Source organism: Camellia sinensis, chromosome 6 (assembly GCF_055761805.1).
Source record: "Camellia sinensis isolate YWXY chromosome 6, ASM5576180v1, whole genome shotgun sequence".
Taxonomy (NCBI): Eukaryota; Viridiplantae; Streptophyta; class Magnoliopsida; order Ericales; family Theaceae; genus Camellia; species Camellia sinensis.
In genome coordinates, this window is record NC_138966.1 from 88,004,341 (window position 1) to 88,021,296 (window position 16,956).

A 16,956-nucleotide genomic window follows, 5' to 3' on the forward strand; every position below is an offset into this window, starting at 1 on the left:
TTTTTATTAATTTTTGGTATTTCAAGACGTATCTAATATACACCCGAGCCGTATGGTATCTTAATCGTAACAATATTTTTTTTCTACTAGAAGGATAAAATTTCTTTTACTAGTTTCTTTTTTATTCTTAATTTTATATACTTAGTATGATTTTAAAATTAAGCTATAGTTTGCAAATTATTTAATATAATAACATTTAATTTCGGTTTATATCTTTTCTTTTGACATTAAATGCTAATTGTAAGTTGGATCTTAATAAATTAAACCATTTAATCAATTTTTGCATTGCTTTAAACTGAAAATAAATATTTTTTATATACGTATCAAGCCGTACTCGTACTCTACTTTTTTTGAATTTTATTATATTGACGAACCCATATCATATCAGTACCAGTACTCATACCCATACCCATACTTCATAAGTGCAACTCAACTCGTCTAAAAGAGTTTTGATCTGGATAGGAGACATCCAACAACATAAATAAGCAATGGTCTGAAAATATCAAAATGATATTTACTATTTTTTTTTTAACGGAAAGCACTTTCCCACATGTTGATGTTCAGATGAAGGTTGAAATCCAAAGCTGGCCATACAATTTCCCAAATTCAACGGACTTTCCAAAGTCTGATCAAAGGGGTACTGTCACTGGTAGATTTCTTGTCCATGATAGGTATGAACTTATGTCTTTTTCAGTTTCATGTAGCCCAAATTAAACTCGAAGTTGTATTAAAACCAAACCATCAATTGAGACAAATGAATAAATCAATATCGGTTTTGGCGAAATAGTATTAAAAGTATTGAGCAAGGCATAATGGAATTCGCTAATTAACTTGATGGTTAACTTGATCGTGAATGTTTTAAAATTATTACACATATAAAATGAATTTTATAACAGTTGAATCGAGAAATGAATCAATTATTATGAAGCAATACATAAGAGATTTTCATTCTCACTTGCATACAAAAAAAAAAATCATATTCTTATCGACCAATTACATGACATATCAGTTGATATTTAAAACCTTGCTCATGAGTTTCATTTCCAACTTATATTGCTTAGGTGATCAAATTTGAGTAATTGGATTTTGATTAGGTATGCTAGTGAACAACCTCTATCCACCAACGGTGCATTTGTGGGGTTGGCTCTAGAGGGAGAAGCCGGATCATGGCAAAGAGAAACTAAGGTGATATTGGTTAACTTTGCTCCAAAATCAAAATAGGGGGTCCACTATTTCCTTGCTTATTGTATCTCATATAACAAATACGGAATTTTCTCTCTCAAATTTCAGTTCTTCTAGGTCTAAAGACATACAATTATTAGGTTGTGTCACTTTGCACAATTATTAGGTTATGTCACTTTGCATCTTAAGATACTTTGCATCTTAAGATTCTTATATGATCTAATAATCATAAATGTTTTAAGACACAAAAAGATATTTAACAGATAATCCTTCATTCATTATCTTATACAAAATTTGTCAGGGCTATCAATTTTGGACTACAACAGATGAAGAAGGCTATTTTTGCATTAAAAATATACGTGCAGGCAACTATAATCTTTATGGATGGGCACCTGGCTTTATTGGAGATTATCGTCTTGATGCTTCCATCATCATAACCTCAGGTTTTCTATTATACGTTCAAATTTTATGCAGAAATGTTATATTTACGAGAAAAAAATTTAAAAAAAAAATGCATACAGTGTTGACTGCATTGTATTCATCCCAATTTCCTAACTACATTCATCCATCTACTACAAACGCACACAAAATTCACCAAAAAATTGCACAAAACACTGTCTTGGTAACATCCCTACGGTGTATCTGTGCATTTTTCTCAAAATGAGGAGAGAGAGAGAGAGAGAGAGAGGAAAAGAAGAAGAAGAAGAAAGAGAGATTATATTTGTAGTCCTATTGTTTGTCTCTTGTAATTCTAATTACATCAATTTTACAGTTGAATTTTTCACATTGGGTCATTTTAGCGCAATTGATAACACACTATAAAAATTGGACTGAAATCAATGGGCAAAATAGTTCATTCACTCTCTTCAAAGTGATTGAGGTGTGTCAACGTTCAATTTGAAATGGTACGTTCATTTTCAAAAAATACCATTTTACTATTGATTTTTGTTCAATATTTTAACATGTGTTATCAATTTGACTAAATTGACCAAATATAAAAATTAAAGAATAAATCAATACAACTAGAATTACAATAACTAAATTTATACCTAACACAATGACATGAACCACGAGTATAATTCATCCCAAAAATAAGTGTCAGTATTGTTTTTGATTTTTATGAATTTCAAAATTTCAATTATGATACTCTATATAATATTGTTATTTAAATTGCACCTAAAAAACAGGATGTGAAATGGAAATGGGTGATCATGTATATGAGCCTCCAAGAGATGGAGCAACACTATGGGAAATAGGCATTCCTGATCGTTCTGCCGAAGAATTCTATATTCCTGAACCTAATCCTAAATACATAAACAAACTTTATGTTAATCATCCTGAAAGGTTAGCTATGCTCTCTTTATTTGGGGTTGAGTTTCTCTCAAATTTAAATCTGAACTTGAAAGAACTTGAGGGGCCTTATAGATACCACAATGGGTTCCGTTTCGATAATCCGAACTATTCATGATGCAGGATCGCCAGTGTATATCATGCATGAAAAAAATTAATTCGATCTGATAATCGTAACCTTTTTCATTTTATCATGTCTATCTTTGAAAAAAAAAAAAATGGACGATAAGTATGTTTTTGAAAGTAAATCATTTATTTTTTTAGAGATGAAATATATGGAAAGCCTTACAAAATGAACGGTTTAGATCATCGAAACGGAACTTATGATGTAACCCTCAAGCTCTCATGTTCTCTCAAATTCATATTTAAATTTAGGGCAAAATTCACTTTATTCCTTTGTAATTTGGTCTCGGAGCACTTTATCTCCTTATAATTTAAATATAAGTAGAGAACCTCTTTATCATTTTAAACTAAAGTGCAAAGTTAACTCTATTAAAAGCAAGTGAAAAATTACCAAAATTCCCGTGTTATATTCTCTCTTCTCTCTAATGCATACAATTTTCTATCTTAATCAGATATTTAACAAATTAAATCATGAATTAAATTAAACACCTTAATTTATTAACATAAAATTACAACTATTTTTTATTTTTTATTTTTAAACCAATTTTTTATTTAAAAACTTTTTAAATTAAACATAAAATTATTATAAATTAACCTAAACACCTTATATTAACCATAAAATTAAATCATAAAATTACCTTAATCTAAGTTTTAGTTTTTAATTTTTAATCTAATTTATTATTTAATAATATTTTAAAATAAACATATATATAACAAATTAAATCATAAATTAAACTAAACACCCTAATTTGTTATCATAAAATTACATGATTTAATCACATTTTAAATTAAACATATATGTGTATATATATATGTTTATTTATTTAACAAATTAAATCATGCATTAACCTAAATACCTTAATTTATTAACATGAAATTTAATCATAAAATTACCTTAATTTAATTTTTACTTTTTAATCTGTTTTATTATTTAATAACATTTAAATTAAATATTTGCATAGATATACATATATATATAATAATAAATTAAACTAAATACCTTAATTTATTACCACAAAATTATCTTAATCTACTTATGAATTTTTAACCCAATTTCTCATTTAATAACATTTTAAATTAAATTAAATTATTGATGGAAGATGACAATTAGGATTAAGATTTAATTTGGAGAATAAAATGACTAGGAGGATATTTTTGACATTTGATTCAATTTTTGACTTTGACTTAGAACTTTTGGATTGTCTACTCTTATTTTGGGAGAGTATTAACAGAAAAATTAACTATAACACTTTAATCCAAAACCATAAGAAAGTTCTTTACCTATATTTAAACTATAAGAGGGTAAAGTACTCCAAAACTAAATCACAAAGAGGTAACGTGAATTTTACCCTTAAATTTAAGAGAAGTCCAAACCATTTTATTTATTAACCATTTAACAATTGATTTGGGTAACCAAAAACCAAATTCATTACACCAAAAGATTGTACTAATATTTTAGACTTCAAATAAATAAATAACTATTATATCATTTTCCTTAACAAATTACTCAATTTAAAACTTGTTTTGCATGCAGATTTAGGCAGTATGGACTATGGGAAAGATATGCAGATTTATATCCTGATGGTGACTTAGTTTACATAGTTGGTGTTAGTGATTATCGTAAAGATTGGTTCTTTGCTCAGGTTAATAGGTACAAAATTTTCTAAAACTAATCTGGTTTATCTTAATTAAGTGAGCGTTTATGATTGGCTTCTTTCATGGCTTTTTTGTTGCATTTTTTCATTTTTAATTAAAAAATTTAAAAACTTTTGCACTATTGAGTTCCACTCGATCAGACGGATTAGAAAAATTAAGAAATTTTTAAACAATTGAAAAGTAGTCTAGAAAGGACATAAAAAAAAAATTTAAAAAGCTATAAAAAAAACTGATTTTTGAATTTTTTTGTCTGCAGTGAAATTTTTATAAAAAATTTCAATATTTTTTACCTTTTAAATTTGCTTACACAAGATAGACCTGAAAACTAAATTTAATATAATTTTAAAACAAATGAAAAATCCAAGTCCCATGATCTTGTGATTATTGATTTTAGAATTTCAAAACTACCATGATCAAATACTATAGAGATACTGTTAGTGTGCACAGAGGCAAATGCTGAGAAAATACTGGGAGCATGTTTTGATCGCGACCTGAATTGCAGCTTATTCGTGAGCGCCATGGTGAATGATGATTGAGCCTTGTAACCAAAAAAAAAGAATGATGATTGAGCCGTTTCTTCAGACTTGTGCCCTGTTTTCTTTCCATCTTTTTAACCCACGCCCTGCAGTAATAATCACACAACAAACAACCATTTTTCCACCTTTTAGCCATTTTCCATCACATTTAGAACCCATGCTTTTTCCAATCTTTCAAGGACAATCAACCTTCCTTTGTGCATAAGTCATAAATTACAACTCTGAAAAGCAACGTACTTCAGCTCTACAAATCACAATTTTCAACCTACAAAACCATACAATCATCATCTCAAATCAAATCTCAAATTGAGTTTTTCAAGACAACTATTTAATATAACAAATCAATAATCAATAAGTTTTGTCAAGAAAGGAATTTGCCAAAAACAAAAATTTTATTAGGAGTAAAAGTCCTAAAAATCAAAAAAGTAAAAATATGTAATTCTCTGAGTTGGATGCCAAACACCTAAGCGTAGGAAGTATATGGAAGTGAAATGCCTGCGTTACTCATTAAGAGGTTGTTATGTGCACACAATTATGCTACCTACAAAAAATAATTTGATTAAATTCATACGATTATCAATATCATTTTATCATATTTGTCTAACAGGCATGTTACTTGTTAGGAAAACTGGTGACGACACATATGAAACAACCACATGGCAAATCAAGTTTAAACTCGAAATTGTGTATCAAGGTGGAGTCTACAAGTTGCGTTTGGCACTCGCCTCTGCAATGAGTTCTAACTTAGAGGTACAATCGAAATTTTATATATCATTTGATTTGTCACCAATGCAATACGTTAATTGATGATAACTATCAAATTGAATTATTTTTTGTGTTTTTGCGTGTGGGAAAGGTTCGAATCAATGATGGACAAGCAAATCCTCCACAATTTTCAAGTGGATTAATAGGAAAAGACAATGCAATTGCAAGGCACGGCATTCATGGGCTCTATTATTTGTTCAACGTGGACATACCTTGTGATCAACTAAGGCAAGGTGATAATACAATATTTTTGACACAAGCAATGAACACTAGCCCTTTCCATGGTATCATGTATGACTATATTAGGTTAGAAGGTCCCCCTCTTCCTCCATCTAGTACTACTACTACCACTACTACTTCCTCAAACAACCAAAACCACCTTTAGTTTTATTTTCTTAATTTTCATGTAATTAAGTAAACCACATGGTGGACACATATATTGGATGTTCTTTTTCTTAATTTCAATTTGTGGATATTGTGTTATATCAATAAACATAACAAAAATAAGAAATTGCCAAGAAAAACAAAAAGAAAAGGAAAAAAAAAAAAAAGAAGGAAAAAGGCTTGGTGTTATGCTCAAAGTGTGTTCAATTAGTGGAAACAAGTAAAAGTATTTATGACAGCATTTAGTTCCTGGGTCTGGTGCAAATGAAAACTGTGATGTCGCTTGCACTAAAGTATAGACCCCATTTGGTACCCCCCCCCCTTCTTTTTTTTTGCAATTATTTTCATTTGTTCTTATTGAGTATTTGAACATGTTCTTTTTTTTTTCTTTTTTTTCTTTTTTTAATTTTGTTTTGGAAAATTATACATATAGTCCCTATAATTTTCCTATTACTATATCAATTTTGTCCTTTAATTTTATCAATTTTGTTCTTTAATTTTACGCATTGTGTCACTTGATAACATTTGTTTAAAAAAATTAGACAAATTTTAAGGGCAAAATGGTTTATTTAAAATGGATTGGATCATTTTAAATTTAAAAAAAAAAAAAAAATCCCCTCAGTCAGTTTGAGAAGAGAGTGAATGAACTATTTTGCTTTTTGATTTTTGGCTAACTTTTAAAGAATTTTATCAATTGGACTAAATTGACACAATGTAAAAATTTCAAAATCTAATTGATATAATTAAAAATATAAAAAGAAAAAAAAAGACTGGATTATAGGTGTTATTTACTCTTTTTTACAATGATTTTGCCATTTGCACTTAAATTATAAATTGTTTTGGATATGACTTATAAACTGATTTTTTTTTTTACTTATTACAAAAAAACGTACATAAAAGTATATAAGTGATTTGACCCAAATAAGCTAATAAGTCAATAAGCCAATAAGCTGACTTTCTTTTTTTGTTTGTACCTAAAAGAGGACTATGTTGTGCTACAATCAGGGATCCAAATATTCTCTAAAACTTATTTTCTCTAACTATCACCCACTACTTTATCTAAAAGTCACAACTCAATAGTAGTCATTATAATATTTTGTAACATTTGGATCAAATACTAAATGATAACACAAAGAAGAAAGTATTGGGAGAATCCTCTTTCGCAAGATAGCTAGAGGTGATGTTGGTTGGACTATAACGGTTCCGGTTTAGACCCGACCCATTTCATGCTCTTAGATCCAGGATCTCATACATTTAATTGTTGTTTATGAGCTTTTTCATCTTGTTGATAGTTGAGTTGATTTGTTGATCGTGTTTGAAATAGGTTAGGAGTTAGTTTTTCAAAGATTTGTCTAATTTTGTGACGCCCCAAATCTATACTAAGGGTGGTAGTTAAGGGGAAGTCACTAATGAGTCCTATGGCTAATGACCAAGTAAGATCTCAGATCGCCGGATAAGCCAAATTAACCTCCCTTTTAAGTCCAGCTTTCTTAGGTAACGCCCTACCCCTTTGATAGATTTTAAAAGGCATTGACGCAAGATCTCGTAAGCAACGTAGGGTACTATATTGGTTTTTAAAAAGGCAAGCATATAATAATAATAAGAGAATGGATACAAAATATACTTAGTTACAAAAATCAATTTCATCAATATTACATCCCAAAAATAAAATTCTAGATGGACTATACAAAACACAAAAGAAAATTTCTAACTTCTCTAGGACAGTCAAAAGTCTTCGAAGGTTTCTGGCTCGTCGTTCTCTACTGCAAGACCCTCTTCGACATCTGGTATGATACGCCGTGAGTTTTGAATGCCCAATAAACGCATACACACCCTGTCCTTTTTTTTCCAATCTAATATACAATGGTAATTACAACAATATGGGAAAAGAGCATGACATTCAAGTAAATGACAAGGTTACAAGGTCAGTTATTAGTAGTCTAGAAATCCCCCAAAGAGATTTCATCCTCCCAACCACAAGAATCGAACGTGGATTATTAGGTATGCTCCCTCTTTTATTGCTTTGCAGACCTTACCCCAGATGCCTACCAACAGTTACATACCGCATAGCGCCAACCAAGGACCTCAAAAGAGACGATAAAATAGGCCTTGCCCATTCCCTCCTCACACAATCCACCTAGGGTCCAAAAACAATTGCTTCATTCACGGGTTCCGAAAAACCACTTGCACAATATTTTAAGTTCCAAAAGGGAACATGTCCCGCTAACCAATTCAATTTGAACATAACTTTAACTCATAACAATACTCATGTGATCGAAACCCCATTAGTCACCCCCATTAAGTTTTCCACTTAGATTATCGTTTTAAGTTAGTTAGTATAAAAAAGTAACAAAGGAACAAATTTACATAAATGTAAGCATCATCAAAGGACTAAAATAAAAGGTATACACCCATGAAATATGTGATATCATACCAAGACAAAATTATATATTAATAAGTATATTCATGAACACAAGGACATAAAATACCAATGCCAAATAGAATTTTGAGATTCAGTACTACTTAAAGATTATACTCAAAAGGACTATTCCATATTTTTCTCGAACTCGGACTTCCTATGGTTCATATAGAATTTAATCTAGTTTTCACAACATGTTTTGGAAACGTGATAGATTTTCTAGATTTTTAGTTATTTAAGAAATACTCCAGCACTGTCCAGATTCATCGACCATTACGAAAATCGGAGTTTCTTACAAACCGTTCCTCTTTTTCAATGAATCCAATTTTTCTAACTCTTTAAGGAAGATTTTGACATAAAACCGAAGTCCATGAGATTTTTATACATTTTTCTAGAATTTCTGAAAGTTGGTTGTAAAACAAATTTTTTATGCACAATACTCAAAATAAAAAGATTAGTGAGAAAAGAGGCCAACTAAGGGAAATTTTTCACTTATTTTGTGATGAAAACATACTAAATAATATATTAATGACTCATATTTTTAGAGTGATGGTATGCCTTTGGAAAAATGTGAGACATGGGAAGAAAAAATGTAGCTTTGCATCTATTAAAAGAAAATATGAATAGAAAAAGGATTAAAGCCCAATTCATCCGCTTTGAACACATCAAAATCATTACAACGCATCTAAAAATATGATTTCAAGACTCTAATAGCATGTATTTGAAAAGAAAATAGAAGGAGCGATGGTGATGTGGCTTACTCAATTACTTTGCTAAAATGGACAAGTTTTGTCTTTCTTTTCCTCCTCCTCCACCAAGGTTCTCTCCCTTTGCTCTCTTTCTAGCCTAAATATGTAAGTGTGTGTGGGTGTATTTGATGTGCAAAAATGCTAGGGGAGAGGTTCTATTTATGGGGAAAAAAATTATGGTGGAAAGTCTAAAAAGCCCTTGGTTGAAATTAGATGGAAAAATTTGTAATTAGTTGGAATGGAATGAAGTGGAGGTTGATCAAGAAGGTTAATTATAACTTGGAACATGATTTAGTCTTACTTTGGTGAAGATAGAACTAGATTGAAAATTAGTACAAACATATCTCCATGATTTGGGGATTTAGTCAAAATTCTTCATGAAATCAAGCATTCTTGTTCCAAAAGGCACACAACAAGGGATCTCTCTAGGGTGGTTGGCCACATGATGATGATTTGAGGGAATAAATTTATTTTTTCTTGTGTACAAATGTTGGAAATTGTAAAATATGGTGTATAAAATAGATTTAAAGATACAAGTGTATATATACATAATAGTACTTGTTTGGGGTCAATTAGTGATTTAATAATGATGCATCAGTATTAAGGTATTCAAAAATGATTTCTAAGTTACCGAGATCGATAAGGGTTTGCCAGTTTTTAGTTGGTGCATATATTTTGATCCTAGGGTTAAAATTGTAATTAATTAAGAAATTGAGGGGCTTTAAAGAAATAATTTAATAGTAAGGGAATTTCAAGAAAATGAAATTTTCAGGGGCCTCACAAGTGTTTTTCTTGTTCGCTCGAGTAGTATTTTAGTCGCTCAAACGGTCTTTGAGATTTCCCAGTATTTTTGTAGGTTTACAAAACTTCTAGGAGTGGGTATCTTCGCTTGAGCGATCTTTCCTGTACTCAAGCGGTCTTCTACAGTCTGCAAAACTTCTGAGAGGGGGTCATTGTGCCCTTGAGCGGTGTTTGGTCGCTCAAGCGGTGTCACTTATTGTATCTGATGCTCGAGCAATGGTTTGGTCACTCAAATAATCTGTGCGTATATTAGTCAGGGAAAAGGGGTTGTTGTCACTTTTTCACTTCCTCTTTCTCTCTCTCTCTAAAACACCTCTAACCTTAATTTCTTTATCTTCTCTTTCTAGTTCTTGTTTAAAACCTCAAATACACCCTCACTCATTTTAATCGGAGTGGATCTGATTTTTGTTCTTGTCAAACTTCCACCCTTGCTCTCTTCATCTTCTACTTTTGAGATAGGGATTTCTTCAACCTTTTGTATGATTCTTAGCTTAGTTATTTGCTCTTTAAAAAGGTTTTGTGACTTGGGAATTTTGGATTAAATCTAGGGTTTGATTTTGAAATGTAAAAGATGAATTTTTCAAAAAAATTCTTGAGAAGGGTTGTGGAAGTGTATATATTGTTGGGTTGTGTTGGAAACTCCTTCCTTAAATGTGATTTTGAAAATAAAGAAAGTGTCTTTTGAAAAATCATTGATGTTGATTTATGAAAGAAAAGGAAATGATGTTAGATTTTGAAAAGATATGGAGAATATATCTATTGATGATGAGTGTTGGATATTATTATCGCTCCTATTTTGAAATTTATGAGATTTTATCTGTTGTTGAAAATTTATCTGTTGAGTAGAAATATCTGTTTTGGGCTATCAGTGAAGGATAGCTTTAATTTTTGTAAAAATTGCATGAGGATTAGGTTAAATTGAAACTAATTTATTATACATCTTGCTTCGAGCATTGTTTTATACTTGAACATTAAAAATGTATTTTTTTGAGAAAAATGAGTGCATATCTTGGTGAATCTAGCTAGGAGTTGTGGTTGTGATTTATATTATTGGCCTGTGTGTCCATGATGAAAGTTCAGAAACCCGCACAATTAGTTGTCGATCCTTCCAATTAGTACCGATAAAATGACTTTGGTAGTGCTTGTATAGCCTACTGCAGATACGTACCTAGAGATTCCCAATGTTTTGTATCCACTGCCTTGTTTTCTGATATAGAAGTGTATTTTCATAAATTGAAATATATTAATGATGGCATTGCATTGTTTTGAGATGGAAAAGTATAATATTTGGCAAATGACATGCATATGCATTCACCTTATGACTTCATTAAGTTTCATACACAGTGTTATAGTATCTCTACTGGGCTTTAGTTTACCCAATGTAGAAAACAACTTTCAAGTGCTGATAATATGCCTCTACCAAGGACTTAGCTTGGAAGGACCGTGGAGTTGAAGGCTCATTTTTGTTTCTTATTGTAATTATCTTTTGTACAAGCCTCGGACTTTTTAATTATTTTGGACTTGATCCATCTTGTTGTAACCAAGGAATCTCTTGAAAAGACGTAGCCATTAGGGCTTTAACTTATCTGTATTACCTTTTATTTCAATTCATTCATATGTGGCATATGCTATAGATTCAGGATCTAAGGATTATGAATGTATAATCGCATATGTCATCTTTTGTACGGTAAAGGAATATAAATGTAATGTTAATATTTCGCATGTCTATGTCTTTCTTTAGATATCATGAGATTGGTTGTCGTCATTATTTTGGGGCGTTACATAGACTGTTCCTTCATGATTATTTGGGTGATACTATTATGATGGTTAATTCTATTAATCACGTTAGTTGCAATATTAAGTCACAATTTCCATTTGAAGATTAATTGGGAACTAGATCATAATTTTCATTTGAAGAGAAAATGAGAAACTACAAAAACTTAAATGCTTTGGAAATTGATTTCATTGTGTTGATACAAATGTTGGGAATAATTGTCATTTCTATACCATTTTACTTTGATTAGTATAGTTTTAATTTGAATAATTTGATCTCTACATTTTAAGTTCAATTTCAATTTGGTTGTTCTGTCCGAATTTTCATTAATTTCCCCTACGTATACACTTGAGGAGACTAAAACTACAATTGTTAATTTTAACATCCAACTTGAATAGAAAGATCAAACCAAGATTAGATTTAAAGTGTAAGGATTAAATAAATTATCCAATTTAAAACAACAAGGATTAAAGTGAAACTTTTGTCAAACTGTAAGGGTTAAGAACCTAACGCTTATTTGACTTGCAATCCAAAAAATAGGACGGTTATAAAAAGGATCAAGTTGCTAGAAAAATGGTTTGTTAACATATCTAAAACTGTGGATCCCTATTGTTGATTTTGTCCAAAAGATTGTTTGTTATTCAGTTTTCAAAATCAAATTTCGAGTTTTCAATTTGTATTTCTTTATTTTAGTGAAATTTCTTAATATTTTTGTCATTTTTTTTTATTTTTTAGATTCATCTAATCTAGATGCATTCAAAAAGTAAAGTATTTGTGAAGAATTGTTTTTTAAAAATTCAATAAATATAAAAAATATGAAAATGTACTGAATTTTTATTTTATTTTATGGTATTTTGTAGTATTTATTAAAAAATTTAAAGATTTCTTCACAAAATGTTACTTTTGAGTTCATCTATATTGGATGCATCAAACAATTAACTAAAATATTAAAAAAAAAGGACCAAAAATAAAATAAAATAAAATTTTATATTTTTGTTCACACATTTTGATAGTCTATGAATAAAGTTAAGACTCTAGGGGGTGGATGTATTAGAGTCCAGATCGTCTATAGTGGTTTCTTGTCGTGATCCCTATAGTAGCTGCAAAATAGATCGTTAACGATGGATTCAAGCATTAAAGTAGTCAAAAAGACCCAATATAAATAAATAAATTTTCAATCAAAACCCACAATGCCAAGAAAAAACAGTGAGAAGAGGAACTTTGTTCTAACCTAGAGAGAGAAACTCAGGTTCAGATTAAATCAATGAAAACCCGTTCAAACTTGAAATTCAAACATAGAAGCTTTGCAAAATCATGAAGCCGGTTCTCGATGGTGTGAAACATCGCCACTAGAGATTTTCCAAGAGCTGGTCATTCGTCACTGGTCATTTGTCGTTTGTCGCTCCCCACCTTGCTTCATTTTTGGCTAGGTTGTAGGAAAGACTTTGCAAGATGCATAAGGGAAGAAAAAAAAATGGGGAACTATATGCAGGTAGGAGAAAGGGAAAAACATTACTAACACATGATGGGTGCAAGTATGTTTGTGATGAGGTACAAATGAAAAACTGTGGGGGTGCAAGTGTCACTTGCATCCCCTCATGTATCGGTAATTATTTTACCTTCTCCCACCTGCATGTAGTTCCCCAAAGAAAAAAGGAGGAAAAGGCTATAAGGGAAAAATTAAAATAAAATTTAATCCAAAACCACATTGTTTTAGAACTACAACAGGAAACAACTACAAACTATGGGTGGACATTTCGTTGGATTAGACCGACACTATATAATAAGGGCTTTTGTGTCTGCCGAAACCTGGCCCGACCCGGCCCTAACATCGGGCCTCTACATCTGCCTAAACCCGTCCTAAAAAATAATTATAAATCTCAAGTCCACCCATTAGGCTATATGTTAAAAAAATAATTAAAACCCTCATAATTAAATTCAATCACACATTATATTTCTTAAATAAATATACTGATATTATTGTAAATTAGAAGATTTTGTGTATAAATTGAAGGATTTCTTAAATAAATTCAATTACGCATCACTACAAATGTGAGTTTCAATAAAATCAACAAATATAAAGTCTATAACCCAACAAAAAAGATATATTTTAATATATTAATTAATTAATTAATTTAATAGTGTGTTGGGTGCAGATACTCCATTTTTCACTGGCCTTATAACTTGGGCTCTCTTCCTCAATCACCTGATGATAAAAATAGAGACACGCAACTTCGATTATCTTCAGCGATCAAAGCGGATCCCAAGCTCACACCTGTTTTGGCCAAAACTATTTTGTATCCTATAAAATCATTTTCAAAATATTTGTAGTCTTGCAAAATCCAACAGCTTTATGATGCTTAAAGCTTGCATTTTCAAACAAAGCAATATTATCTTCTAGAAAAGGAGCAAAAACAAAGTAGACATGAACGGAGTTGATGAGAATCCTTTGAAAAAACACTACTTGCACCTCATTTTGACCTTGGCTGAATAAAAATTATCTAGCCGTATAAATTTGGTGTGCACCTGTAGCTTATTGCCATGGTCATACATTAAAGGTATAGTCGGATAATATTTGGCCGGCCGAACAACTTATGCGGCAAACAAAGCAATTTCTAGAATATGGTCTCCCATGCAAGTGGGAATGTGCTCTTTCACAATTCACAAGGAATTGTTGAGCAAGTCACCTCCCAAGCTATAAATACACCCCTCTTTCAAGGTTTTAACTGGTTGGAAGGTAGAGAAGAGTTAGAGAGATATAGAATTACACGCGCACACACACACACTCTCTCTCTCTCTACATATATATACATACAAACTCCATTGAAGCTTAGGAGATGAAGCTTTTGTTGGGTTCTTGAAGCTTGGATTCAGAGATTGAAGATTGATTGGAATAAGGAAATTGACAACACAAAGAGCTCTTCCTTATTTTTGAGGTAATCTCCTGAAATTTTCTCATCATTTTTTCTTCTACTTTCTCTTCTTTTCTCTCTTGCCAAACACTTTATTATTGTGAATTTTTTTATTACTTAAGATGTGATTGGGCCTATGGATAGTGGAAGGGATTTTCCACCCCTCCATAGGATTTGTTAATACTTTGGAACTCTTGTTTTCTTACACTTTCTCTCTCATTTTCTCTCCTTCCAAACACTTTATTTTCTGTATTTCTTTGGTTTGTTTGTTTGATTATAGACTTGTATAAGGGTAGTAGTCTTACCCTTAGTTTTGTTTTGGTAATTGTCTTAGTTTTCTTCATTTTATTTTATTTTATTTTATTTTTGGTTTTCTCTCATTTTCTCACCAATTTTCTCATCATCCAAACATGTTTAATTCTCATAATTTGACCCTTGCTTATGTTTTGATGAGCTTTTGTGGTTGTTTTGTGGGATTAATTGGATGATTAAAGAGGGTGACATTCTCATCTTCTTTCACTTTCTCTTGTTTTCTTTCTTAGTTTCTTTGAAGCCAAACATGTAATCTCTTCTTTAAAATGAGAGGAAAGATTCCTTCTCCCACCTCCTTGATCATGGTGATGGATGCTAATATCTATTCTTCATGGAAACGAGGAGTGATGCTTCTAACCTTTGTTAAAAAGCATCATTGCTTGTGTTGGTAATTTTGTGTTTCTTAGTTTAATTCTCTTATTCTGTCGTCATTTTCTCTTTTGTTTACTTGGTAGTCAAACATGATTTCCTCTAGGAAATAAGTGACAATGTATCTCCTCTCTATGCATTGTTACATGGATTAGGGCATTGTTTTGCTCTTTTCCATGAAAGGAGACATAGATTCCATTCCATTTCCTTGATTTTAGCTTTATTGATTTGGATTGCTTCCATGATCATCATGTGATAATTCACATCATTTTATGATCAAGGAAGCTAATCTATCTCTCCTATGATCATTTTTATGATATAAGTGATTGATTGTGCTTCATTTCATTATTTGCTACTCTTTGTCTCATTTTCTGGTGATTGAGGTTGAGGTTCTCTATTGTTATTATTGAAAAGCTTCCATGTCTTGAATGAATCTCATTCTCTCATTATTTATGGTAATTGGGGATGAATTCATCATGTCTAGCTTCTATTGATGCTTGAAGAGAATTAGTGCTTCTCTTCTACATTCCTATGTTAGAGAAGCCATTTGGCCCATTTTCTTATCTTTTTATTTTGGTTTCTTATCTTCTTTTGATTGGTAACTTCTATATCTTCATTTGGTAGCTTTGATAGTACAATTAATTCATTCATGGTAGACTTTATTTTTGTTAGTAGTTTGCTTCTATTGTATTGTTAGATTGCTTCTTTTTAGCTTTGATGCATGCATGTTCATCTCTTTCTTCCTTCTCCTCTCTATCCCTTTTATTTTGAGCTTTTCATATTTTGGCATTATGATTTCTTTATCCATAATATACATGCTTTGCATCCATTTTTCATGCATTAGGGCTCGGCTCATTATATTTAGCGCTTCTATCATTTCTTATGTGATTTTGTGTGCAATCCCATGTCTTGCGATGGTTCATGTGTCATATTCTAGTAGCCGAGTTCTTAGTTTCATTCTTATGTGTGCATTGCATTAGTTTCTTGCATCTAGGATCATGCATATTTTCTAACATTTTTGCACTTGGTAGGTGCAGAGGAGTACTAGGTAAACCTCTGTCATCTTGGCATCTTGCTTGTGTATTTTCCTTATTTTGTTTAGCATTTTACCAGGAGGATACATACTTGTTTGTCATATCTCTATGATTGCTCGTTGGATGGAGGATTTTTCGCTTGAGTTAGAGTGGTTTTAATTTTCGTGCATGTGAACTCTTATTTTCCTTTGAGTAGCATATTTCAAACATTTTCAAAATGTGTGAGATTAAAGTGTTCAAAAGCAAGTGATTTAATCTATTACTTGCCTCATTTAGTAAAGATAGTTTTAATAATTGGAACATGAACACATTTTGGCAATGAATCTCATAATCAAAATTAGTAAAGGCTGATCTTTGATTGGGTAAGTAGAGGTGTTCAATTCATGAGCTTCCCCCATGTGGACGCCGTGCCTTTTTAGGTATAAAGCACGTTTTCACCCAATGTTATACCAACTTGCTTTCAAGAGTCGCCACTTAATTTTTAAAGGAAACTAAGAAACCTTTAACAATAAAAACTAAGTACAGGCACCAATCCGTCACAACCAAATATTCTTGGTTCTAGAACTTAGGTACAAGAGAGGAAAGTCATT

The 16,956-nt window shown here is 31.1% G+C and overlaps 1 protein-coding gene across 3 annotated transcripts in view; it reads left to right on the top strand.

Annotated features, from left to right (window-relative positions):
• Window positions 1-6,071, top strand: part of LOC114317624 (uncharacterized) — a 46,957-nt gene extending 40,886 nt beyond the window's left edge. For all 3 annotated transcript variants that reach the window (XM_082874143.1, XM_082874145.1, XM_082874144.1), the window contains 7 exons: window positions 565-671; window positions 1,095-1,185; window positions 1,484-1,625; window positions 2,370-2,526; window positions 4,190-4,306; window positions 5,471-5,597; window positions 5,704-6,071. In XM_082874143.1, coding sequence (XP_082730269.1) covers window positions 565-671; window positions 1,095-1,185; window positions 1,484-1,625; window positions 2,370-2,526; window positions 4,190-4,306; window positions 5,471-5,597; window positions 5,704-5,997 — 1,035 coding nt within the window. In that variant the 3' untranslated portion in view covers window positions 5,998-6,071. The remainder of the gene's footprint in view (window positions 1-564; window positions 672-1,094; window positions 1,186-1,483; window positions 1,626-2,369; window positions 2,527-4,189; window positions 4,307-5,470; window positions 5,598-5,703) is intronic.
• Window positions 6,072-16,956: the final 10,885 nt, after the last annotated feature.